This window comes from Chelonia mydas, chromosome 10, assembly GCF_015237465.2.
Source record: "Chelonia mydas isolate rCheMyd1 chromosome 10, rCheMyd1.pri.v2, whole genome shotgun sequence".
Lineage (NCBI taxonomy): Eukaryota > Metazoa > Chordata > Testudines > Cheloniidae > Chelonia > Chelonia mydas.
In genome coordinates this window covers 71,637,496-71,664,065 of record NC_051250.2, presented here as the reverse complement: position 1 = coordinate 71,664,065, position 26,570 = coordinate 71,637,496, and the positions used below count along the sequence as shown (strand labels likewise).

At 48.6% G+C, this 26,570-nt stretch overlaps 1 protein-coding gene across 1 annotated transcript in view; it reads right to left on the bottom strand.

Moving 5' to 3' along the window:
• Positions 1-26,570, bottom strand: part of ST8SIA2 (ST8 alpha-N-acetyl-neuraminide alpha-2,8-sialyltransferase 2) — a 43,990-nt gene that overhangs the window by 5,819 nt on the left and 11,601 nt on the right. Inside the window, exons 2-5 of the mRNA XM_037911596.2 lie at positions 22,509-22,571; positions 20,178-20,303; positions 19,323-19,580; positions 12,457-12,750 (exon numbers count right to left, since the gene is read on the bottom strand). Of these exons, the coding sequence (XP_037767524.1) occupies positions 12,457-12,750; positions 19,323-19,580; positions 20,178-20,303; positions 22,509-22,571 (741 nt within the window). The remainder of the gene's footprint in view (positions 1-12,456; positions 12,751-19,322; positions 19,581-20,177; positions 20,304-22,508; positions 22,572-26,570) is intronic.

The window sequence follows — 26,570 nt, the reverse complement described above, 5'->3', positions numbered from 1 at the left end:
CTCTGCCCTCGCTACATCAAAGACAGATTCAGTAGTGAGAGATGGCTGATTGATGTAGCAGTTCTGCTGGCCAAGAAATAACTACTGCTGCATTTGGGTCATGACTGAGCAGCTGTCTCTCTGTCTAGGAATTTACAGCACACTTGTCACTGAGGTATCTGAGTGCTTTACCGTTCTTCAATCCCTTATGAAAAAAAACTCCTACAGTAGTGGCCCACAGTATTTCAGTCCATAAACATCTTCCTTACAGCAGAGAAGACCAACACTAGAGACAGGTCAAGTAGTCTCTGTCAACCTCTCAAAACACACACTCCCACGTACATTATATAAGCAGCTCATTGTTATCACTGATGCATGATGTCTTGACTCTCTAGTAACTGTAATGGGGTTGTGAACATTTTTGACTTTGAATAAGGGGTCGCTGAGTTGAAAAGCTGGAGAAACACCGAACTGCAGACTATTAAAGCCAGTGCTCACCTCTGCGGTCCCTTGTCAGAACATACCACAGCATTTTGGAGTAACCGTGCATAGACCAGGAGCAAGCACTAGTGTTACTGTGATGGTTTGGGGCCAGCACTGTTAAATACTATATTATTTTTCATGAAGGATGACAGAGAAGATGGGTGGAAGTTGCATCCTGTTGCAATGGGTCAAGATACAACAGAAGCCCTGTTGAAAGTGGGAGTGTTTTGGGCTGTGACTAGAAAATACTGCAGTAATATTGTATTGTCACAAAGAATGTTACTAGCTCCTGGAGTTTGACAGCACGGAGCATCTGTCTGCCTTCCTGAGCAGAGAGCACTGTGATGGGGGAGGGTGGAAAATCTCCCCCAGGTGTATCCTTTACCTACCGAATCACATTTGATATCATCCATGTTCTACACCTGACATCCCTGGCTGTAGACCGAACGGCCTGTAGTGCCCACAGCTGCTGCTCGCCTGTGATCATGCTTGGCTTGCACTTCCCCAGAGTCAGCCTGTTCAAACGCCCGCCATGGGGTATTTCACGTTAGATGCCCATGGATTATGGTTAATTGGGATTTCAAAGAGCCTAGCTTCAGACTCTGCAAGGCTGACGGGGCTTTCGATAGGAAATGCAGAGCAGGGTTTGGCGGCTCTGTGCAGCATTTCTGGGAGGTTGCTCAGCATTCGGAACTTGGATTTTGCCCTCACAGGTCCCACTCCACAGTGCAGGCCCTTACACTTGCGTGCATTCCCACTGACTTCTGTGGGACTCCTTGCAGGTGTCCACTCCGCGGAATCCCTGTGCAGGAGCTGAGCCTCAACCCTGCAAATTAGCTTTGCCGAGGAGCCATGAACATTTAGTAGCCCAGGTATAAAACCTACTTGTCTGCCTTCGACTAGATGGGGGGAAAATGACACTCCCCGAGTGAGCTGGGGAGTAGAAGTTTGTAAGTGTAGCTAAGTTGGAGTAGAACTCTCAGGTCATGCTAGGAACACAGTCCTGCTTTCCTGTAGGTTAGTGGTGGTGACTGCTGGCTGCTAAGCATTCACATCACCTGCTATCTGAGCACCTGTGGCTACGGCAAAGCACTCTGCTGTGACCTTTCTGGAAGGAATGCCTTGGTAAGATGGTGCTCCTTCGAATGGCTCACCTGCTCGCCAGACAGCATTTGAGAGGGGTGATGCTTCCAGGGTCTGACAGGGAAAGAAACATGGTGATGTGCAGCTGCCTCTGAATATCCCTGCTCAGAGGCATTATCCCTGCAGCTTCAGCCCGGCCCCATATGTTGTCGTAAGAGAAAAGCAAACTTTGCTATTGTAAAGCCGCACAGGGTTATCCCACAGGTGGCCGCGAAACAGCTGTGCCTGTGTATGTCACACGGCAGCCCAGAGGGCAGCCATTAGACCGATACAGCCAACGAGAGACACGGGCTATTATTACAGCCATTTAATACTGAGAAGCCGGGGAAAGTCCTTCCGCAGGGAAGTTACTGTAATCCAGCTACACATCCGATGAAGTGAGCTGTAGCTCACGAAAGCTCATGCTCAAATAAATTGGTTAGTCTCTAAGGTGCCACAAGTCCTCCTTTTCTTTTTACTGGAGATACCTGTAAAGCCAAATTCATTTGTTCGCGCTGGTGGAGTTACACCAGGGATGAATTTATCCCATAAAGTTTAACAGCCTCAAAATTCCCTCTGCTACCGCTGCCAGTCTAGCAATGGCATTTTAACAGTATCTTACACTTTGCCACACCTTGGGCCGTCATACGACCCCACAAAGCAGAACACTGGCTGCATCACAACCAGTTTTTTTTCAGGGGTTGTTTAATTATAGATACCAGGAAACCTATGAATGGACCACAGCCTTGTTCAAGTTCCACTGCAAAGAATGGGAGGCCCGAAAGGATACCCAATGTCCCCGTCATAGAGACAGCTGAACCGTTAAGGGTAAGTCTACATTGCAGTCAGAGATGTGACCGCAATACATGGAGATATAGCTGAGCTTGCTTTGATCTAGGTAGCTCGAATGACAACAGCAGTGAACCCATGGCAGCATGGGCTGTCCAAGCCCACCCAGGACCCTGGGTATGTCCTCCAGCAGCTAGTCAGGGCTGCCATGTCTTCACTGCTGTTAGGTGAGCTAGCTAGATGCACGCTAGCACAGGTAAATGGACACGTGCGGAAGTCCCACTTCTGACTGCAGTGTAGACAGACGCGATCTGTCTCCGCTGCAAAACAAACCCCACGGCAGCACATCTGAGTGCCCAGGTCAACTGACTCAGGTATGTGGGGCTCATGCTACTGGGCTAAAATTAGCAGTGTAGCTGTTCTCACTCAAGCTGGAGCCTGGGGTCTGAGACCTTCCCCCCTTGCTGGGTTTCAGAGCCTTCAGCCCTATAGCTTGAGCCCCCACAAGCCAGAGCCAGTTGACCCCAGGCTCGGAGACTTGCTGCTTCGAGGTTCTTTTTGCATTGTGGCTATACCATAAGGGTTTTAGTAATTGGGGCCTTAGGGCTGGAGTACACAGTAGCAGGAGGGCATGAGTTCCCCTGCACTTCAGCTGCATTTCCTGGAAGGGGAGATCGGACAACCCTGCAGCCAAGGGGTGAACGACTATTTGTAAAGCCCCTGCCCTGAGGGGAGAAGGCCTGGCATGTGTGGTTTCTGGTCTGCACTTTTGGGTACCCTGGAAAGGGAGAGCTTTTGATTTGGCTGGCAAGCCAAATTGCCCAACTGCTAGGAAACGGAGGTACTGAAATGGGGGAAAGACATGGCTGCATCTGGATGCCAGACAGATACGGCCACTCTCTTGCAGTCCCTCCTTGCATCTGTGTACAAAGTCTGAGTAATGCTTGATGTTTCATGTCATTTTAAAAAATGTTTTAATGGTAGAAAAAAAACCCAGTGCCAGCAAGAGGAGCAACCCTACAAAAACAAACTTACGCATGCAGCCCAATATTCACGACTAACCCTACAATAAAAATCCATGCATCTTTCTCCTGTATTTCCTTGTATTGCAGGTACGAAATTCTGACACCGAACACTGAGCCTGACACTCTGGCTCCAACCCCCTCATGGTCTCAGCCCTTTTACCGCTTTATAATCATCGGGGGGTGATTAGCAGCAGCAGTGCCCATCCTCTGAAGTACTTCTGGGCGTCACATGGGCAAAATATTTTCCCTTCTCAACATCCAGGGATCTGCTAGTGCCAGGAGGCAAAGGTGCCTCCTGCCTTAGAGCTGAAGACTTGGGATGAGGTGGGAGGGAGGGAGGCTCCAACTCTGGGCCCTTCTGGAGACAGAGAAGATGGTTGTGCTGAAAGGAAAGAGCTCAAGGATTGTAAAGCGCTCAAGCTATGGCGCCGGCTCGACTGTGGTGAATGCATCTCGTCCTCACTTTGCAGGAACCGAGAGCTCCTCCGGTGATGTCTGGAAAGGACACAGGGGGCGCTATTTAATGAGCAGCTTGTCAAAGCGGCCACATGAGTTATGCAGGAACAAATCACTCTCTTGTCTCTTTCACTGCTCTGGTCAATTTAAACAGCATCCACATTGCCAGTGCGTGTGCTGTTCCCAATTCGGGAGAACAGCTGGGGACTGAAACAAACACTAATTAATTTTGCAAACCCAAATGAGGCTGTCTGGGCGCACATGGGATGCTGTCAATAGCACACCTTTACTATGCAAGGTCCGGGATTTTAATTAGGAGGCAAGGTAATCTTGAGGAAGGCAGTAATTATTTTTCAAATTGGCTACTCCAATCACCATAACTATTAAGTGCAATGTTTTATGGAAGCAGACAGCAATTAAAGGAGACAGTTAAGAGGAAACTCTGCAACTTGAGATCCCCCTTTCCTGAGCTATTCTGGCAGTCTGGACCTTCTTCAGAAGGTAGCTGTATGGCATTTATGTAAATAAATCGTCGGAGACTGAAGCAGCCACAGAGAAACGGGCTAATGTCTAGGTGGGCCTGGGTGAGTAATAGAAACTGTAATACCATCAGGCAAAAGCTGTCTGAAACAATTCTTGTACAGGATCCACAATAGTTACCAATGAAAAACCCAGTTAGATCATCATGTCTGTCCCCTGTAAGGACAGGATGCAGCTGCTTATGGTGGACCTGTTCCCTATTAAACGGACACTTGATTGTAATAAAAAAGGCAATAGCTTCAAGAAATAAAGCCCCAGCAGTCTTGTGCTGTAGGGAGTGATGCTGCTTGGGACACATTGTTCCTGTGTAGCATTGCTAGAGGGACTATCTTTCGTAGATGACTTAAAACAGAGATCCTGAGCCCTGTGGTCACTGGAAGGTCCCGTGGAACTGGTTTTTCCCCAAAAGTAGACCAGATATAACTGCCCCAGTTAGAAGCTGACCAGGACACTGGGCTGATGTCAATTTCCAATACAATTACCAGTGGCTCAGTATTCCTTTTCACCTTGTCTCTTAAAGTGTTGCATAGCATTAGTGTGTGCTGTTCAACGATTGGTATGTTCCACTCCAGAAGTGGTTGTATCCCAATCCTGGAGGAAGTGATCTCTGTGCAGTACCTCTGTATTGTAAAGTAAGTCCTGTGAGCCTCCAGTATGAAAAACACTCTGTCATTCTCCTTCGTGAAACTGTAGCCTCCACCGAGGATGGTGCCGGTTCCTCCACCCTGCACATCAATAAGGTTCACAAGTCTCCCTTCCACTCATCTCTGCTTAGCATCACTCTGCATAGAGCCTGTCCGTAATTTGTGTGGAAAAGTTCAGTGTGCGGAAAAGTTCCGCACAGCCAGACAACATTGTGGGACTGCCAGCTGTTCGTTTCAATAACAGAGAGAGCTGATTTGCAGCTAAACATCACGTCTCATGCTGATGGGTCCTACAAAAGACTGGGTTGGATTGCATGTATCCTTTGAGTTGAACAGAAAAATCCTGTAATAGGAGAATGCCACTAGTGTGAGTATAAGAAACCCAGGTCAGCCAAGAAATCAGGTTATAGGAGCATCAGCTGCTGTTTTTCAGTGATGAACGTCACAATCAATAAATGTATGTATGGATGTAACTCCAAGCTTTTTTAAACCAACTTATTCATAAAAGTGAGATAAAAAATCAAACACACTCTTCTGGAGAAGCTGGTCCCTCACTGGCAGAAACATGCTATAGGTCTGCCCTCTATACAGCAGTCAGATCAGTGGGTCAAATCTACTCCCAGTTACATTAGTAGAAACCTGGAGTAAATCTATTGCAGTTACTCCAGATTGACGTTGGTGTAGCTGAAACAGAATCTGGCCCATTATCTGTTAAGCGCCTAGCATGCTGTGGCTGCTATACATAATCAGAATGCACCTAAAATATAGGGACGATCATCCTTCCACCAGGCTAGCATCTGGCAGACCTATTCTGTCGGTCAATCTAGGTTCTTAATCTACCACGCTTAACTATGTAATAACTGAGCGCCATATAAAACAATCAAACTTGCATTAGTCAATGTAGAAATGGGACCAGATCACCTTAACACTCCTTTAACTTTGGCAGGAATTTGGATTCCAAAGCTGGATCAAGATCTGAATTTTACAGTTGGCCCTAACTGTATAACAAGCCAGATCAAACCCCTGCACTGTGCAGAGTTTGGAATCCACAACGGCATTCAAAGTGTGTGGCTTAGGCCCATCTCTAACGATCAGACATAAAATCAAGTTGAGGGGAGAGAAGCCTTCACACATCACCAGTGTCTCTTGCCTTGAAAGTAAACAGCGTGGCCTTTACTGTACACAGAAGCTGTTATGTGCCATTCAGCCGCTCTCTCTTCATTCCCAATTCAGATCCTTCCTTACAGCTCACTCCTTGTGGTCTAACTTCTCCTTTGAAACTCACCTCAGCCCTTTGCAGTGACAGCAGTGTACTTTTCACAACATAAAGAGGAGAGAGCGTGAAAGTGACTCTCAAGAGAGCTGTATGCCTGCCTGCCTTTTCCTCGCACTCCAAGCGGGGAGACATGTCCCTCTGGGCATATCCCCCTCCTATTACTTTCCTTTGCCTCTCCAGTCCCCCCCCACACCTGTCTGTTTCTTTTGTCATTTGCTGACTCTATCTTCACCTTGTAAGCTGGGACCTCACCTGTAAAGCCCCAGGCTACGGGTGGGACAGTGCAAACCCTAGGCCCCACTTCAATCCCACTTTAAGTCTTATTTTGAGGATGTCAGTGGTACACAGACTTTGCGCAGGGCCCCCCTCTTCACAGGGATGAATGTCACCCATTATTATTGCTCGGCCTTTTGGCTAAGATCAAGTGTTTAATTATTATTTGTGCTGCTGTAGTGCCAAGCAGCTCCAGCCCTGGGCCAGGCCCCCTAGGTGCTATGTCTGTACAAATGCAGAACACAAGGACCAGTCCCTGCCCCAGAGAGCTCACATGACTCGTACTCACTATTCTGATGCTGAACGCAAAAAGAGACCCTGTCCAGGAGGTTCAGGCTAACATTGATTTATCTATTTTTTAAACAGAGGGTGTTAATAAAAAGCCAATAAAATTAGAAATGGTCCAGCGCCTGGAGGCCATGGTGAGGGGTATAGTGACAATGCCAGAATAGACAATGGAAGGCAGACTGAAACGTGTGCATGAACTTTCTATACAAACAGTTACACTCAAACCTCCACATACACAGCCATTTAAATTCCACCCCCTGTTCTTTTCTCCTGCCTCCCGCAAATGTATGTCTCTAACACAAGCTGCTTGGCAATGAGATTACAGGGCTCTTAGGAGCCACTCACAGCTGCCTTGTCAGGTGGCTTGCTTGCTTTCCAGCCTGTGAGAGAACCTCTCAATTCTGCACGCCCCTTGCCAGCTTGTTCAGGGGGCATTTTACAGAATCACTCAGAAGTGCTTGTGCATTCCAGGAACCCCATGGCCCCAGGGCTGCCCTGGAGTGCTGGCGGCAGGTGGGATGAGATATTAAACCCCATGTTTCTAGGTGCGGCTATTCTTATTCCTAGGTAGAAATACCATTTCAGAACTGCGATAGTCTCCCCCTCCCCTTCCCTGTGCCCCTCATATCAAGATGTTCATGCTCCTTTGGCCTCATGCCTTAGAATAGGATGACCAGACGTCCCGATTTTATAGGGACAGTCCCAATTTTTGGGTCTTTTTCTTATATAGGCTCCTATTACCCCCCACCCCCCGTCCTGATTTTTCACACTTGCTGTCTCGTCCACCCTAAGGAATCCCATCCACACCATAGGGATGCACAGCTTGTCGTGTCTGACTGCATAAAGATGCCCTCTTTGCCTGTTCCACAAATCATCTGGAATTTCCAATACCCTACTCCACAGCATGGCCCTCAGGGTGCCTATTTAAAGCGCATTCCTAGCCAGAGAAGCGATGTTTCGGCTGCCATCAGGGTGGACAATAATAACCAATATTTTACATTTACAACAGCGCCTTTCCTTCCAAAGGATTCCAAAGTGCTTTCTGAACAACCAGGCGAGATCTTGTTCCAGCCACCACTGAAATGCAGCCGTCTCTGGGTGGAAGACAGCCACATTCTAGCGATGGTAAATAAATTCCTACTCTGGTTCCACCAGATCCTCACTTCTGATCCTACCCAGTGCACAGCTAAACAGCTTCTAAGACACAACTTTCTCTCTCCAAAGAGTGCTGTGGAATCTTTAGTAACTCCAAGCGTCAGGGCTGCTTGGCTGGCAGACAGTCCCCGGCCCTGTCTTGGTGACATTCAGCTCAAGCTGGCTTAAAGCTCACAAGTCCAAAGATATTTCCCCCTAACAGCCAGTTCTGAACATTCCTCCGGAACGGTCACTACATTCCTGCTATCCTGTGCAGACCCCGGCCCTGCGAAGGTTTAATCACGAGCGCAGTCTCAGCCGTGCTTCTGGGCTAGTGCAGCTGCATAAGCGGCTCACCTCTCACCCAGCCTCAGTGCAGCGATTGTCGTCATACTGGAAATTCACCTGCCAGCTTCTCTCCAGCTGCTCTCCAAGCCAGCTAGTGGCTAACCCTCCGAAGTGCCCGTACCCAGCCCGGTGTCCCTGAGGGTGACCTGGAGTCAGGATTGCAATGATGCACCACTAGTCATTCATTAGGTCTCAGTTTGCAGGCTTGTTCTCCTGCCATTGGGCTGATAGGGACGAGAGCCAGAGCGGGAGGGCAGGTCAGTCTGTCGCCTTCATGGTTGCAGGGCTGATCCTCTTGGTGGGGTCGAGCTCACTCTGTGCCTGTAATTGAATTAGCTCTGTTCTGTACCAGCTGCCAGCTCTCCTCGTCCCCTCTCCTCGCTGCCATGCTCATTACAGACGTGACTTGTCTCGGGAAGAGCCAGCGATTCTGCCCTTGTGCCGCTCACTTCACTGGCTGCGTGTCCTGGCCCCTGAAGCCTTTAACTAGCCCAGTGGCCTCTGCTGTAGCTGTGACCAGTCATGCCACATGAGCCTGCCTGAAACTGGAAGGGGAGAACAGTCTGCCTTGAGTTTAATGGCAGCCCAGAGCCTCACTGAATGGGAGGCCAACGTGGTACTTAAGATCTGTAGTCTATGCCTGGTCAACATATATCCAGCTTCCATTTGTAAGGCTCCTGTGCACCAATGCTCTGGCCTTCTTGGGCACCCATCCTAGCTCTGGGCAATGCACCAGTGCCATGGCCTTACTGGGCATCTGTCCTCGCACTGGGCAGTGCACCTGCCTCCTGGTTTGACTGGTGCTGTCTGGCTGGGCACCCGCGCTCACAGGAAGCATTGTCAGAAAGCTGAGAGAAGGATGTCCCTTCCTAGCATCCCAGTGTGGTTCCCCCTTGCCAGCAGATCCCATCAGATTCTTTACACTGTCACTTTCCGTGTCCTGAATAGTCACCGAGATCTGCTGATAGGGAACTCGATCCCAGAGCAGGGAGCATGCACGGAAAGAAGCCCTGGGAATGCATCCCCAATTGCACCGAGAGACGGCACCGAGGGGCTGCCCGTAGCACTTCTGAGCCTGGCACTTCCAAGGCCCCGGGGTTCTGGGACGTTCACGTTTTGTGGCTCCTCCATCCCCTCATTCACTCAGGATCGCCAGCCCCGCTTCTCTAGCAGCTGCACCAGACAGGCCGAATGCAGCTCCTCTTGCCAGCCTTGCATCTGGTTTATTTCGGGAGACACTCGGGAGAGTACAATATCCATCAGCTCCCCGTCAAGCCCTGACAGGCCTCCGTTTGGCTTGCTCTGTGTGCCGGAGGCCTCCAGCCCGGCTTGATGGGTTGCTGCCGCAAGGAGCCATTCTGCAGGGCCCGGCCAATCAGCAAAGGAGCTGCAGCATCAGTAGGCGCGATCCATTACCAGACTGGCCCATGGAGCCCCTCCTTCGCCCTGCTCTCCTCCCACCGGGAGACTCCACGAGGACCTTGCCAATATCTCATGCAGCGTCTCCTGTGGGGAGTTTCTGGCACAGGGATGTGCTGCAATCATAGGATTAGCAGCCTGTTGATTTAAAGGGCTTATTACAGGAGCTTAATTTTATTTTGACAGATGAAAGTAAGTCAATTACAGCTGGAAATAGCTCAAGGTTTGGGCTATATTTTGTGCTTCCTGTGTCCTGTAGGATCCTTCCCCCACTTCCTTGGATAGTGACTCTCCTGCCTGAGAGTCCTCTGACCCAAAGGAAACCACCACCCTGCCAAGGGAAAACAGGAATTAATTTTGAGCCCAATTTCTGGTTTGTCCAGACAACAGGATCCCCCTCTCCCTGTTGTCGGGCCAAAGGGCCCCTCGGAGGCTGCTGTCTGCTCAGGTGGCCGTGCTCTGAGTCAGACACTTGTGCAAACGTGTGCTCAATAGTCCTTTGGGTTTGTTTCTGCTGAAACCCAGCCCTCGCTCCCTTCACATACACACCGGCCCTCAGGTGTGTTCCCAGGAGCTGCCCTGAGTGTACACTTGGTGGTGACCGTTCTGCCCCCCCCCTCCCCCCCCCCCCGGCTGATACGCAGCACAGATCAACGGATCAAATGTACAGAAACTGACAACAACGCTCTGGGAGGAAAAACAACGTTTGTGGGGGAGGCAAAGCCACAAAGTGGCAGTGGGAGGGGAGTGCACGTGCAGACAGGTGTGTGCACAAATTCACATCCCAGGAGGGGTAGGTACAGGGGAAAAACACCTCTGCAAGGAAGGGGTTGCTGCTGAACCCCCTTCAGAGAGCAAAGCTTGAATCACCTCTAATAGTCCACGCTGACAGATCATGGCCCAGCTGCCCATTACCCTGTGGATTCTCCTTTTCTCCCTCTTTGGTTTACATGGACACCTCAACCCTGCATTAATAAACCCCTTTGTCTTGGTGCCTAAACCACTACTCATCTGACCTGAACAACACATACATCTCACGGCTAACCCCCACTCACCTGAGGCTCCGCTGTCAAAGTGGGCAACACCTTCTCCTCTATTCCATTCCATCCATCCATCCATCCATGCATCCATCCATCCATCCATCAGCTAATCTATACACCTGGCCCTCAACACCAGAGCACCTTGTACAAACGATGCGACTGACCATCTCAAGCCTTTTCTTTGGCTTCCTCTGCCAGAGCAGTAGGACCAACGCCAAGTCCACACAACAGTGCTGAATTTCATAGCCGTGCCAACGTCCGACCACCCCGTCCCAGCCTGCAGGACAATTACCAATTCCTCAGCGTTGCCACAACCTGACGATGTTGCATCTCCATGCAGTGTTACAATGGTAGATGAGGACAGTCCTCAGCTGTTACGCCAGCTCCCTCCTGGTTCTGTGAAGAAGAAAGCCAATTCTAGGGAAGTTCTTGTTTATCTCCTGTGAGCCTGTGATCTCAGGAGGCTTTAGTAGAACCCCTCAGACTTTCAACTTCAGTTTTGGATCTGATGCAATTAAAACAGGGAGCAGAAGAACTTCATCACATCCTCACCACTCTTAAGCCTGCAGCGTTTCCAGGGGGAGGAGGATGTAATAGAGAGAGTCAGAAATAAAAGGGGAGAAGGATTCTGTATTGTTAACCCTGGGGAGAAGAACCAGACTGACAGCCTGCAAGTCTCTCTAGTCTCTCTAGTCACAGAGAAGGTAGACCAGAAGCTCCCCTCACCTACACGTAACCCCCTGAGGCGTAAAAGGAAGTTAAAGCCCATCCAGTCCTTGGCCTCTCGCTTGAGACTAGCAATGAAGTTGCCACTTACGGTGATGGGGTTTTATGAGGTGAATGCATACCCACCAAGAAGGGGGCTGAAACCACCAAAGTCATTTCACACGGGCTACTCTGGAACAGCCATCAAATGGTAGCAACTTTCCTTCATTCCTGACCCAGGCTAGATTGGAATCAATGAAAGGCTTTGTAGCCCATTCCCAATCTCCTGATCCAACTAGCTCCGCAAGGACCATGCCTGTGACTGAGACAGAAGAATGGGGAAGGAGCAAGAAGATTAATCACTAGCTAAGCTGACCCCAGCACAAATTCCTCACAGGGAAACAACAAATACACCAGTCAAAATGCAGGTCTGAAAGTTACGCTGATCGGAAATCCAAGCCTAGAGCCAACAAAGCATTCACAGCCTGAGGGACCAGGGACACGGTGTAAGGTTTGCTATCACCCCAAATTCCAGGGCTATACACAAACACTTCCTGCAATGGGACCAGAGCTGGGAGGCTCAGCTTGCAAATGATCTAAAGCGAGGGTTCTCCAGCTCTGGTCTATGGACCATCCATTGCACACCTAGCCCTTCCTGGTGGTCTGCAGAATGAAACACCGAGAGACTTGTAGTGCCAGCTCCAGCACAAAGCACTCTCACTCGAGAGGTTCATGAGATACCCGCTACTAAAACAATATCAGGAACACTCTGCTTTGTTGGGCCTGCAGCCCATCTGTGTCCAACTGCCAAAAACTGGTAGTAGATCACCCACAGGTCCCCATAACCCATCCTTGTCACTGAGAAGCGCCTGCCTAGTCCCCAGCGCAGTGTCTCGGCCAGCAAGAGGGATGGGGAGCCAGGCAGGAATTCTCACCCTCGGACGGCGTGCAGCAGGCGCAGCGAGGGGTAGGCGGTGCGGACGTTGACGCGGTGCTTGAGGATGAGCTCGTTGACCCACTCCACGCGCTCCTTGCCCCCTTTGGCCATGAATGCCGGGATCCAGAGGATGCTGCCATTCAGGCTGTGGAGGCGCTGTAGCAGCTTCTCCCGCCAGGTCTCGTTCACCAGGTCCTCGAAGGCCCGCTGGATGACAGACGGATTCATAGTCACAAGGTCCGTCTTCATCCCCACGTCCCAGGCATAGTCCTGAACAGGGGCCAGATTACACCTGCAACACAGGAGAGAGCATCACAGGGTGCTCCAGGGAAGGGGAAGGACAAACATTAGTCGGTGAATGTTAGCACTGGGGAAAAGTGCCTGATTGCCAGGCCTGGGGCTGCACAGCTATGGCACAGGCAATGCCAGGGCAAGCTCCCTTGCAACACCCCGTGGCAGCGTGCTGCCATCCTGCCCCGGAAGGATGAAAGCGGAGCTCCATCAGCCTTTGCCCTCTCTTCGCAGCGACCACCACCAAAGGGGCCAAACAGCGTGGTGGTAACGCGGCAGCCTCGGGTGGTGGTGGAACACAGTTCTAGGGACCAGGAATGCCTCACTTTGACTCCTGGCTCTACCACTGACTTCCTGTGTGACCCTGGGCAAATCCCATAGACAGTGTCCCCTGCCTGAACGTAGGGATAGCAACCCCAGAGGGATGTTATGAGGATTGCTTAATGTTTTATAAAGAGCAGGGGAGTGTTACTGTGATGAGGACACCTGCCTATTGGCGGAGTCTGTTCAGCGAGCTACATGAAATGCCTTTCAGTCACTACAACCCCAGGTCAGACTCATGGCAGATACTTTGAGGAAAGACCTTCTGCATCCCATTACCAATTCCCTAGAACGTGACCTATCAAGAGCCTGTTAGGAATATCAGTGACTAACTAATGGCCCCTGGGCACCTAACTATGTTGCGAATGTGACTTCAGAGCACACAGTACTAGAATGTTATAGTAGCCATTCAGGTCAAGGCGATGGTTTTAATATAGAAAAAAACACTATGATCAGAGCAAACTCAGAAAGTGTGTGTGTACCAGGCCAGAATGTGGGGCATGTGTGTGCCTGTGCATGTATGCATCTGTGTGCACGGGTCTATGTATGCACGCATGTTTGCACAGCTGGGTGAACGGCTACATCTGTGCATACACAGGCCTACATTGGCTTTTGAATGTGCCAATGTGTGTGTGAGTATGTCTGTCAGTTTGCATGCGTGTCTCTGTGTGGATGTTCAGAAATGTCCCAGGGCATGAATTTTTGGTTCACATGTATGCTTGTACCGACATGTATCTGTACATGTGCACAGTTAACAAACACAAGGTAACAAAATACCTATGGTTACCGCTATGACAAATTTGAATCAAAGTGATTTTTCCAGAGCTGGGAAACCCGCTCTGCAATAGAGGTCTTGTGTGTCTCGTTGTATCAGTATCACAACATCCGGTTCTGAATGTCAAGTGTTGTGAGGGGCACAGAGTCCACTGTTACCTCTCATGATAGTATGTGCACCAGGGGGAAGGGGAGACACACAAAGCCTGCAGCTTGCAGGAGCAGCACCCATGGGGGGGAGAGAACAGCTGGTCGTGTAGCCTCAGGAAAGCCGCAGTGGCTGAGGAGCAGAGTGGGCCAAGGCTGGCTCTTTCCTGCTGGAGCAGAACCTGACCGAAAACAGAGGGTGCACCAGGGGGCTGGGCATGCTTGTGAGTGTGTGCATTGAGACACCCATCTCTAGTGACTCGGCAAGTCACTCCAAGGAACTTACCGCACCGGAGCGTGCAGAGAGCTGCTCTAATTGGAAGGGCTAGTGATATCCTGTGAGAGAGTTTCCGTCTCGCCCGGAATGACAGTGTGACACCTGCGGTCTTAATTCTAGCCTGGCTGGAGTAATCTTATCCCGAGTCCCTTCTTCCCTGCCCGGCAACTGTGTGTTAAACAGCAGACCCCACAGCACCAGCAATGATAGTGATACCAGCAGGAGGTGGAAGCCAGGGATATCAGTGATTGTGGGCTCCAGAGGGCCAGCCTGCTTATGGGCTGCGACCTTGGGAAACCTTTGTGCAATGCAAGAATGGGACGCATGCACGTGTGCACACACACACACACACACGCATGTGCACACACACGCACACACACAAAAGGAATTCACTCCTGGTGCTCTGGAAACGCCTCACACTCACTCTGTCTCTGATTCCAGCCCACGTGCAAGGGCAAGGAAAGCCGTGAGGCACTGTGACTGAGGGCTCCATTTGCATTGAGCTGGGACAAGATCACCCTCTTTCCCTGTTGCTCCTGATGGTGGAATCCAAGTCACTTATTTCTGTCGCTTTGGGTGTTGGACAGATGACTCTACTGACCCATACTGTGCACCAGAGCCTGGTGCTGGCAGAATGGAGTGTGTGAGCAGCTGATGTGGCCTCACAGGGCCCTGAAAGGTTGCTATGCTTCTGACTATGTGCCGAAAACCCCAGAGCACCCCTACGCTGCCTATCACATGCATTTCTGTAGTGCCTGTCAGCTGAAGGTCTCAAAGCATGTACTGAACATAGATGAATTAATCCTCCCAACTATCCCTACAGCACATCATTATCATTATCCCCATTTTACAGAGGGGGAAACTGAGGCACGAATAGATTAAGTGAAAGCAGAAAGCCTGCAAGGAATGAAAGCTGGCAGGGATCAGCAAGGAATGCTACCTTTTGGAGGTCAGACAGTGTAGGGATAAAGTGAGAACTGCCAAAAGCCAAGCAGAGTTGAATCTTGCAAAGGGAATTAAAACCAACAGTAAAGAATTCTATAGCCATATAAAAAAGAAGAAAGCAAGGAAAGAAGAAGTGGGACCACTAAACCCTGAGGGTGGGGTGGAGATTAAGGATTATCTAGGCATGGCCCAACACCTAAACAAATACTTTGCCTCAGTTTTTAACGAAGCTAATGAAGAGCTTAGGGGTAGTGGCAGGGTAGCTAATGGCAACGAAGATATAGAGGTAGAAATTACCACATCTGAGGTGGAAGTCAAACTCAAACAGCTCAATGGGACTAAATTGGGGGTGGGGAGGCAGATAATCTCCATCCTAGAATATTAAAGGAACTAGCACATGAAATTGCAAGCCCAGTAGCATGGATTTTTAATGAATCTGTAAACACGGCGGTTGTACACTATGCCTGGAGAATTGCTAATATAGTTCCTATTTTTAAGAAAGGGGAAAAAAGTGACCAAGGAAACCACATGCCTGTTAGTTTGACCTCAATTGTATGCAAGGTCTTGGAACAAATTTTGAAAGAGAAAGTAGTTAAGGACATAGAGGTGAACGGTAACTGGGATAAAATACAACATGGTTTTACAAAAGGTAGATCATGCCAGACCAACCTGATCTCCTTCTTTGAGAAGATTGATATTTTTAGACAAAGGAAATGCAGTACATCTAATCTACTTGGATTTCAGTAAGGCATTTGATACAGTTCCACATGGAAAATTAGTTAAATTGGAGAAGATGGGGATTACTATGAGAATTGAAAGGTGAATAAAGAATTGGTTAAAGGGGAGACTACAACAGGTTGACTTGAAAGGTGAACTGTCTGGCTGGAGAGAGGTTACTAGTGGAGTTCCTGAGGGATCGGTCTTGGGACCAGTCTTATTTAACATTTTTATTACTGACCTTGGCACATAAAGTGGGAGTGTGCTAATAAAATTTGCGCATGACACAAAGTTGGGAGGTATTGCCAGTACGGAGGAGGACCGGAATATCATACAAGAAGATCTGAATGACCTTGTAAACTAGAGTAATAGAAATGGGATGAAATTTAATAGTGCAAAGTGCAAGGTCATGCATTTAGGGATTAACAACAAGAATTTTACTATAACCTAGGGACTTATCAGTTGGGAATGACAGAAGAGGAGAAAGACCTGGGTGTATTGATTGATCACAGGATGACTATGAGCCGTCAATGTGATATGGCCATGAAAAAGGCTATACAGTCCTAGGATGCATCAGGTGAAGTATTTCCAGAAGAGATAGTGAAATGTTAGTACCATTATCCAAGGCATTGGTGAGACCTCATCTGGAATACTGTGTGCAATTCTAATCTATGTTTAAGAAAGATGAATTCAAACTGGAACAGGTGCAGAGAAGGGCTATTAGGATGATCTGAGGAATTGGAAACCTACCTTATGAAAGGAGACTCAATGAGCTTGTCTTGTTTAGCCTAACCAAAAGGAGGCTGAGGGGAGAAATTATTGCTCTCTATAAATATATCAGAAGGATAAATACAAGGGAGAGAGGGGAGTTATTTAAGTTAAGTGCCAATGTGGACACAAGAACAAATACTTATAAACTGGCCGTCAACAAGTTTAGGCCTGAAATTAGGGGAAGGTTTGTAACCGTCAGAGGAGTGAAGTTCTGGAACAGCCTTCCAAGGGGAGCAGTGGGGCAAAAAACCTAACTGGCTTCAAGAATGAGCTTGATAAATTCATGGAGAGGCTGGAATGATGGAACTGCCTACAATGGCATGTGTCCCATCAGCAACTACCAGTAGCAAAAATCCCCAATGGCTGAAGACAGGACAGTAGATGGGGAGGGCTCTGAGTTACTACAGAGAATTCTTTCCCAGGTATCTGCCTGGTGGGTCTTACCCACGTGCTCACCGTCTAACTGATCACCAGATTTGGGCTTGGTAAGAAATTTCCCCCTGGGTCAGATTGGCAGAGACCCTGTGTTTTTGTTGCTTTCCTCTGCAGCATGGGGTACAGGTCACTTGCAGTTTAAACTAGTGTAAGTGGTGAATTCTCTGTAACTTAAGGTCTTTAAACCATGATTTGAGGACTGCACTAACTCAGCCAGAGGTTAAGGGTCTATTACAGGAGTAGGTGAGCGAGGTTCTGTGGCCTGCAATGTGCAGGAGGTCAGACTAGATGATCACAATGGTCCCTTCTGACCTTAAAGTCTATCAGTCTAAGTGACTTACTCAAGGGTACGCACAGTGAGAAATAGGATACAAGGGTCCTGATTCCTAGGTCCTTGCTCTAATCATTAGGACATGCTGCCTTAATGGCTAATAAACTCAAAGGAAATACAGGGACTGAAAGACAAAGACATGGCAATCTGTGTGCCCAGGAATATAGGAGCCAGCTCTCCTTGTCACCATCCCTGCTGGAGCCTAGTCTACATTGAAAACGGCTGGCTGGCATGGTTATGCCGGTTTAGTTGTACCGGCAAACCCTCCTAGTGTACAATCAGTTTGTTCCAGCGAAAAGAGCTTTTGCCAGTAGAGGTTATTCTGGTTCCTTGAGCAAAATAAGTTATACGGCAAAAGCACTTTTATGTAACTGCGTCTACACTAGGACTTTAGTCATAGAAATGTTGCAAAAAAATCACCCCATCAGTCAACCTTACTATACTCGTTCCTAGTGTAGACCTTGCCTAGGACAGTTGTCACCCTCACTGCCATAAGAGCACTGGCCTAACACTTACTGTGACCATGACGGCCTTTGTTTTCTAGGCTGGCTTTTGTTTCATTTCAAGCTGCAAGCAAACTACCCGGGGACCATTCCCCAAAGATCAGAGAGAGGCCCTGGGTTCCACTCTGACCCACAGAAAGGTTGGGTTGGCTGTGTTCATCCAGAGGGCAGAGGTGGCATTATCTTCATTCCCACGCCTTTATAAGCCACTGACAGATTGGGCTGTCTCCATAATAGACTTGCCAGAAAGCAAATGTCTGCACAGACATAAATCACCAGCAGACATGCACAGCTCCTCAGCTAACACATCTGCATAGGCTTGAGGGATAAAGAGGCAGGATCTTTTCCTTCTCTTTCTGTGGTACTGCAAGTATTATTTTGACAATTTAGTGTGTGTGTGTGTGAGAGGCGAGGGTATGGTAAATGTTTGGCTTGTGTAGGGATGGTATGAGTTTCTGGAGGGGCAGAGGGAGTGGTACATTTGTGTGCGCATGGTAGCTTGTGTATGTGTGAGTGTGTTTATGCGTAAGAACAGAGTGTGTATTGGGGTGGGAGTGACGCATGTGAGGGAGGATTGAGTTGGGGTGTCTGTGGAGAGTGTGTAGGTGACAGCTGGAGAAGGTAGAGGGTGTTTGTGTAGGAATGATGTATATGTCTGTAGGGGTGTGTAGGATAGGGTTTGCTTGCATCCAGGGGGTTTGGCTGGGGTGTGTGTCATCAGTGCTCTGCCAAGGTGTGGGGGCAGAGCGTGTTGTGGGAAGAGAGTGGTGTATATGAGAAGATGTGTGGGTTTGTAGGGTGGCCGGGGCACAGTGTGTGTAGGGTGTGAGTGGTGGGTGTGTGAGAAGGACGTGTGTGTCTGTGGGGGTATAGGAGGGTGATGGTGGAGGTGTTCATGACTTGAAGGGCGTTTATGTGGATGGAGTGTGTGTGTGACAGTGCGTGCTTGTGGAGTGCGTCAGGTTGTGGCGGGCAGGCTTGTGATGTTGTGCAAGGCCCCCTTCTGAAGTACTCTGGGTACATCACAGCCCTGGCTCCTTTGCCGACTGTTTCCAGCTCTTTGAACTCATATTAAACACTCCCCGTTGGATTTTGTTCAGTGCCCATCCTTCCCGTCCTGACAAGGGGGCTCCCTGCACTCCTTAGCGCACACCGTAGAAAGGGGAAGCGAGGGCGGAGGAGCGGGGGCCGGAATACGCAGCACTCTGTCAGTCCCCCAGTGACAGGAAAGGCTCTGGCCCCGTTGCCTGGCTTGGAGCCTGGGGGTTCCATCCCTGGATCCCTGTGTGTTTTGTGGGAGTGAGTAGGAGCCCTGCTGTATGGGAGGCTTGGCCTCTCTGACCCCTCACTACCTGATTACGAAGCTGTGAGCATCGATTTCTCTCCCGCAGCCACTGTTCAGCAGGATCCCTGAGTTGCCCACGATGGCGCAGGTCCGGAAGTGCTTGCCCTTCAGGGGCGAGGTCCTTGGCAGCAGCTCATAGAGGTTCTGTGAGACATTCATGGTGCTGTCCCGGTCAAAGACGTAGTGGATGACGTCCCCGGGCTTCAGGGTCCCCTTCAGCACCGAGATGTCTTTCTCCGCATCCAGGAACTTCAAGATCTGTTTCCTTGGGAAAGGAAATAAAACAGATATAGGGAAAGCTTGCAGCACGGCCTATGACTGCAAAGCTCCCTCCTCCTGCCTGTTGATGCTCCACAGCCTGGCTGCAGAGAGACTGACAGCCTTCAGGAGCAACTCAGACTTTGGCACCTTTTCCCACCTGCTACCGCATGCGTGCTATAAAATGGTGCCCCATCTTAATGTCTGCATCTCCCATGCCCCCCTTTCCATCGGAGGAGGTCCTTAACAAGCCCATCACTGCCGGTCTCCTCTCCACCAGCAAGGGTCACTGTATTTACGCACAAGGTGGCAGATTTCCTTCCCCCCATGAGTGGCTGATCATGGTGAAACTGCAGCGCCCTCTGGCCCCTGCTTGTCTCCAAGAGCGGAGGCTCAAACGTGTGTTGCTCTGTTAACGTGAGGCCACATGGCTGAGCTGGGAATTCGTTTCCAAGTGATCGCTTATAGGTATGAAGACTAGCCCAGCAGGAGATAAAGATTTTATTTCTTTCTTGACTTCTTTAGATGATATACAGAGGCAATTTGCCAGCTTGCACTGGGGAGGACCAAATCTGTCTCTTGTCCTATAGGTAATTACCAGTACCTGATCTTCAGAGAGAGTGTCTGGTTGTGTCTCCATCGGAATGAAGCTGGTTTAATGTGCTTAATGCTTTCATTACTTCTGTCAACAACAGCTGGAGATGAAGAGCCATTTATTACTACTTCAGCTCTAGAGAAAAGAGAGACAGAGAGAGGGGGAGAGACATGATCCGTTAGCTTCCCAATGGCATCTCTAATCGCTCTGAGGTGGCTGGGATTCAAACTTCTGTAGAAAAGCAAAATTGCGGTTATTACCTGAGCAGGGAAGGAAAGCCTATTTATTCTCTACTACACACACACACACAAACACAGACACAAACTCAGACACAGACTTACACAAATACCCACAGATTTACAGACAGACACACAAACGCAGACAGACTGATACACACACAGACTCAACAGGCAGACACACAGATATACAGGCTCTCACACAAACAAAAAACACACAGAGATTCTCACAGAGACTTAGACAGACACAGGCATGGATTCACACGCGGAGATTCTATACACAAACAGCAAACACAGTCCTGCTTACAGATGATGACACAACCAGATACATATCCACCCACGCGCATGCCTGTCTCACAAATGACAAATCAGATCCACCTGTTGTGGTGGGTTAAATTCACATCAGAAAAACGTGCTCTTTACTTCACCCCAGCAAGATAAATGAATTTAGCTGAGATGCTGGGCATCGGTACTACTGACAAATGCCCCATTACAAACAGCAGGGCTCTTTGATAACTTTTCTTCCCTTCAGAGGAGAACAATGAGATTTCATGGCATCTACTTTGTGCTAGGGCACCAGACCCTGGCAAATGACCGGTCGGGGAGGGCCAGAGAGCAGTCAGGTACCCAGGTGTTGCAGCTCTGGAGATGATCATTGTGAGACCCCAAATTTAATCACTGAATCAGCAAAACAATCAAGGCCCCAACATTTCAATTCAATTTGCATCAAGTGGCATAAATGATGGGAACCGCTGCATGCTTTATGTCTGCGAGCCTCCCTCCAAAAAGAATAACCGAGAGGCTTCTCAGGAAGCAGAGCATGTGTGTGCAGCCCAGAAAAACCCTTCACACTCCAGAGTACACTGAAAAATTCACAGCCAGAGTGTTTGCTGCCAGCTAAGCAGAATGTCCCTCCTCATTGCAAGAGGCCACTCTCAGCAGGGAGAGAGTTGGCAAATGAAGAGATTTACACCAGGCAGGTAAACACCCCAGAGGGAGAGGAATTACCCCTAGAGAGCACCTCTAGGAGACATGGGGTGAGAGTAGAAAGGGATGCTTTTGAATGTACCATGTAAAACTGTCCTGACAGTGAGCTACGGCTGCTGAGGGCATCATGACATAAGGCTGTGTCCATTCACAATGGTACAATGTGTGGTACCGCAGTGCCGTGTTGATTCCATTCCTCCTGGAATGATGGCTGCTCTCCGTGGGCCACCTTGGCAATTCACTGCCAGTTGAGAGGAGGCTTGTTTCCTTCAGGTACAGATGGGGAATGATTGACTGGAGATCTCAGGCACATGTGAGGATATTTTGGGACTCCTGCTACTTAATATTTAGGGAGGCAAGCTGAATATATTTCTAGATGCTAGTTGTCACTGTGTGTGTATATACAAAATAGCAAAGTATGATCTGCGGAGACTGCCAACAAGGCTAGCTATCAATCTTGCGCTTCACCACATAATCTGATCTCCTGCAAGGCAAATTTAGAAAATGCAAAAAATGCCAAAGTTAACTGAGTGGAGAAAACCTTCCTAGCAATAACTGATTTTTTTTGTGCTTGATGCTTTTCATATTTTGATGAAGTGTGTGGCATCGCCATGTCACAATGCAGTGCGATGACACCCAAGCTACCCAATTATAGCACATAACAATATTGTGATGACATGGGATGATCTTGCAAATGACCTAGAAGGCACTGAATGCCTGTAGTGTCACAGAAGGACTTTGTGATGGAGTGATGTCTCCGTGTCATTGAGTGCCATTATGATGCAACAGAATGACAGTCTGATGCCATAGAAAGAAATCCCTTTTGTAATACCACGGTGGAAAATTGCAAAGGTGGCAACTTTCCCGCTGACTTATTCTGTACAATAAGTAACTCTCTTCCATATTCTCAATCACTGCAACTTGCAGATCCTTGGTCATTTGCAAATAATTATTGCATTGAATAGAGGGGTGAGAATGATTAAGAAATGTAAAGCAGAAGGGAAAAGAAACAGATACATTTGCTAAATAGGAAGAGTACCATGCAGCAAAGAAGAAGAAGAAGATTAATAGCTGCCTTAGAGCAAAAACAAATGAACACAAAATCTAATTTACAAACCTATTAGATTTGCTATGTAAGCTGTTCACAGCTGATCTGATTGTACCTCTGCCTCCAGAATTCCTGCAAGACAAAGGAAATGCATTATTTATAAACCCAGCTCCTCTTTGCAAAGCATTGTTCAACACTCAAGAGATCCTCAAAGCTGCTACAACACTCACACTTCACACCATCCAAAATGGCAACATCTCAGGGCGCTTGGGGAGGGGTTCTCATGCCCTTCTTCAAAGTGGTGCCCCATTGTGACTAAACCAAAAGTGGGGAGCAACCCTCTTCTGGTAGTCCAAAGAATCAGTTAAAAGTCATTTGCATTAAACACTTCAGAGTGCCACAGGCTTCAAGTAAAGGGCCTGATCCTCTCACGCTGACAAGCTGCACGTGGAGCAAGACGGGGGTGGGCAGCACAGGATCTTTAAACCACCTTTATGCTACCCTGATCCTAAGGTAGGCCACGGGTCAGTCCAGCCCAGTTCCCAGCATGCCCCTCTAACTTACACTTGACTGGCCCAATATGGCAGCTGCGGATCAGAGGGGAGCAAGGATTCCCTAGCCACACCCTTTTTCACCTGGCCATGCTCATATAACAGTGACTAGAAGTGAGAGTCACATAGGAGCTAAATTTCCAGCCAATGGTCATATGTAGTAACAAAAAATCTCCAGATGGGCCGGAATCCCAGACCCAAACAGCTTCATAGAGAGGAAATTTGGATCCGAATCCTGATCTGAATGTCATGGCTTGGGCCAATCTCCAAATAGAAGTGTGTGTCTGTAGATGCCCCTTTCACCTGAGGATTTCATAGTACTTCATGTTAGTCCAGTTTTACAGGTGGGATCCAGAGGCTGAGAACGTACACTGGAGTCCTCTTTTTCCTCAGTCCCCATCCCACCCTGTCCTGTCCCTAGAATGTTGTCAGCGTGGGCGAGGGGAAGGATTAGTTTAATGGAGGAGGCTTCTTTTTTGGTTGTTTGTTTCTGTGGGTTCATACTCTGAGTTTCAAACTAACATCAAAACAGCCCAGAGCGCTAGGTTTTTGCATGGTATCTGCCACTGCCACAAATAATTCACAAAAATAGCTTTGGTGCCCCTGATGGACGACCATCCCATGGCAATGGATTCAGGCTGAATCTCAGCCTTTGACAGTGGATCCCAAGGGCCCACTGACTCATTTACAAGCCCTGGCTGGGGTGGACAGCATGGCTCCAACCTGGTCCTGATCATTTCTCTCCAGCAGATTCCAGTTGAGTGATGAGTAACTGCTCTTTATTCTCCCCAGCCCTCAGAGGCTAAGTGCCTCAGTGGTCAGCCCTGGCCCCCATCCTTTACAATGTACAGAAGAGCACTTCAGCAGAAATGGTCAGATTCCATGGCCTGCCCCGCTACCAGCATGTTGACTAGACCTCTGGCTAGACTACACCTCCCATCATGCACCTACAATGTGCCACACAGCTTAGTCAGAGGGAGGACTGCACTGCATCATGGAAGCTGTAGTCTGGCCAGAGAGCCCAGCCCACTGGACAGAATGGTGTTATCAAGCAACGCAAATTTCAGCTCCCATGAGGCACCATGCCACAATAGAGAAATGCAGTTTAATGTTAAACTGACTCAAAATAAATGTTTTGGGTCAGTACAGCAATCCAAAATATTACATTACCATTCGAACTGACCTGAAAGGAAATATGTCATGTCAGTTTTCCCAATGGAAAATCAAAAATTTGCAGCAAAATCAAAATTTGTCCCCAGAAAATTCTGATTTTTCCAAAACTCCATTTTCCATCAGAAAAATTCCCAACCAGCTCTATTAATAATAACCTCACCCACCATCACAGGTGTCTGGCTCTCAGATCATCAAAGCCGTGCACAGCCTAAGGGTCACACTAAATACATCTCTGCTTCTCAAGAACTAGGTAGCAGCGGTGGCTAGGAATGCCTTCCTCTATCTCCAGGTCGCCAGGAGACTTCACGCTTCCCCCTCCGAAGAGGACGTGGCAAACAAGATCCACTTCTAGACTTGACTCCTGCAACTGCTTTTATCTTGTGCTGTCAGTTAAGGCCAACCAAAAATCTCCATCCTGTCCAACAGACAGCAACCCACCTCCTGGGCGAGTCACGGGGAACACATCACACCAGTACAGTCTCCACTGGATTCCTGTGCCCAAGACTGGCTCCAAGTCAAGGTCCTGGTATTAGTCTATGAAAACCTTCGGGTCAGACTGTGGTACCTTACCACAAATAGTCTCAATGAAATCATGGGGACTATTTGGTACAGCCTATTATGGGCTGGACTAGATTACCCAAATTAAGCCTTGTCAGTCACGATCCTGAGACCACTGCACTCACCAGAGACACAGAAACAAGATCTTCCCAAAGTCAGACTCTTGGGAGCCGGAGATAAGACATTTCTCGTGCTGGCTCCTAGGCGAATGCAACATTCTACCAGGGGAGAGGGGGAAAAAACAGGACAAGTGTCCAATCTGCTGACTGCCGAGCTCACTCCTTCTTTAGCCTGGCATTCTCAGGGAATTGGCCCCCAGTTCCTACTGATGCTCAACAGGAGTTGGGCATGTAACTCTCTTAGACCTATTGCAAAATAACAGCTTTACATCTTTTGTCCTTAGTTTTCTGTGCCCATGGCCTAGGTACTAGATGATTGTGCTCTACAAGTACTAAAGCTGCTCAAAAGATTTGTTTGAAATGTTCAGCTTTTCAACTGGACATTTTTTTTAATGAAAAATTCCCTTACGGGCCTCTTTTCTCCCACAGCCAGCTGCACCAGTTCCAAGGGGATAAGCAACAGAAAAGAAAAGTGTGCCATACCTCCAGAAATAATTTAAGTTGGGAGTGAACTGGGAGACAGGTTCCTTGTTTTATCTGAGCTGGATTCTCACCCCCTCTTAATATCAGATCCTCTGAGCAGCTCATCTGGGACATGTTGCTTTGGAGCATGCCATCATATGCAGTTTCCTGCTTCCCATAGGACACTGTATATTATCAGACTGGAGGGATCCCTCCTGTAACAGCTTTTTCATTCCTTTGACAAGTCTGAGAATCAACTGCTATTTCATCTCGTCAAGGGGGTGGCAGGGCTGATTCATTCAGAGAGCATTTATCAAGCATCCATTTTAATAGGGTTCATCGCAGGGTGTGAGAGCAGTCTAGATTAGTGTGCAATCTGTGCATTCTTTTCAAACACTTGTCCTTTGAAAAAACCGCCCAAATGGGATTCACGCTCCCTCACACTCTCTGTAATACAGATAGGAACTGGATTAAGGGCTTAGAAAGGGAAACGAATAAATGGTTGCCCAAAATCTTTGCAACACACAGGAAAGGGGAATCCTGAGAAATTAGGAGAGGGAGAAGACCCTTGTAGCTGCGGCTGTGTCAAGCTGAGAAGATGGTTAATCAGTGGGAATGACGTCAGTGGAAGAACCCAGCTCCCTAAGGACAAAGCTGTATTGACCCTACGGTCATGTGACAAGAGGGAATGTAAAATGTGATCCATGGCAGATGATCACCCCGAGCCACTTGTGCAGAGTTCTATTTCCAGTGCTCGCTGGTTAATAACCTAATAGGAGAATAACTTCAGGAGAAAACAAACAATGGTTCTGCCTGCAAATATTTCTTGTACTTGCTTTCCCCTTTTTCTCATCAGCGTTTGTCAAGTTTTTCTCCCGAGGGTGGATTTAAAGCTCATAGTCTGGAGGGTATGTGAATGCCAATCATCCGAGCCCATCCGGGGCTGGAGAGGTATCTCCCATTTACATCTCTAGCCTGAGGGCATCTAAACCAGTTCTGGTGACTGCTCTCACATAAGGGAATTGCAGAAGAACTCTATGCCCTATGTCTCCAACCTGGTGGCATCTCAAATGAGGGACAAGGTGTGGCCTGATGGAAGGAGTTCAGGCAAACGTTTCATTTCCCCAGCTGAAACATGCAGCAGATACCCAACTTGAGGACATCTGCAATGCTAGTCACGGTCACTGCAGCAGGCACACAGCTGGCATAAAGGATTCTGGGTGGCACTCTCTTGAATGAGGTGGGCAGCTGAAATGCTGCCCAGGGTG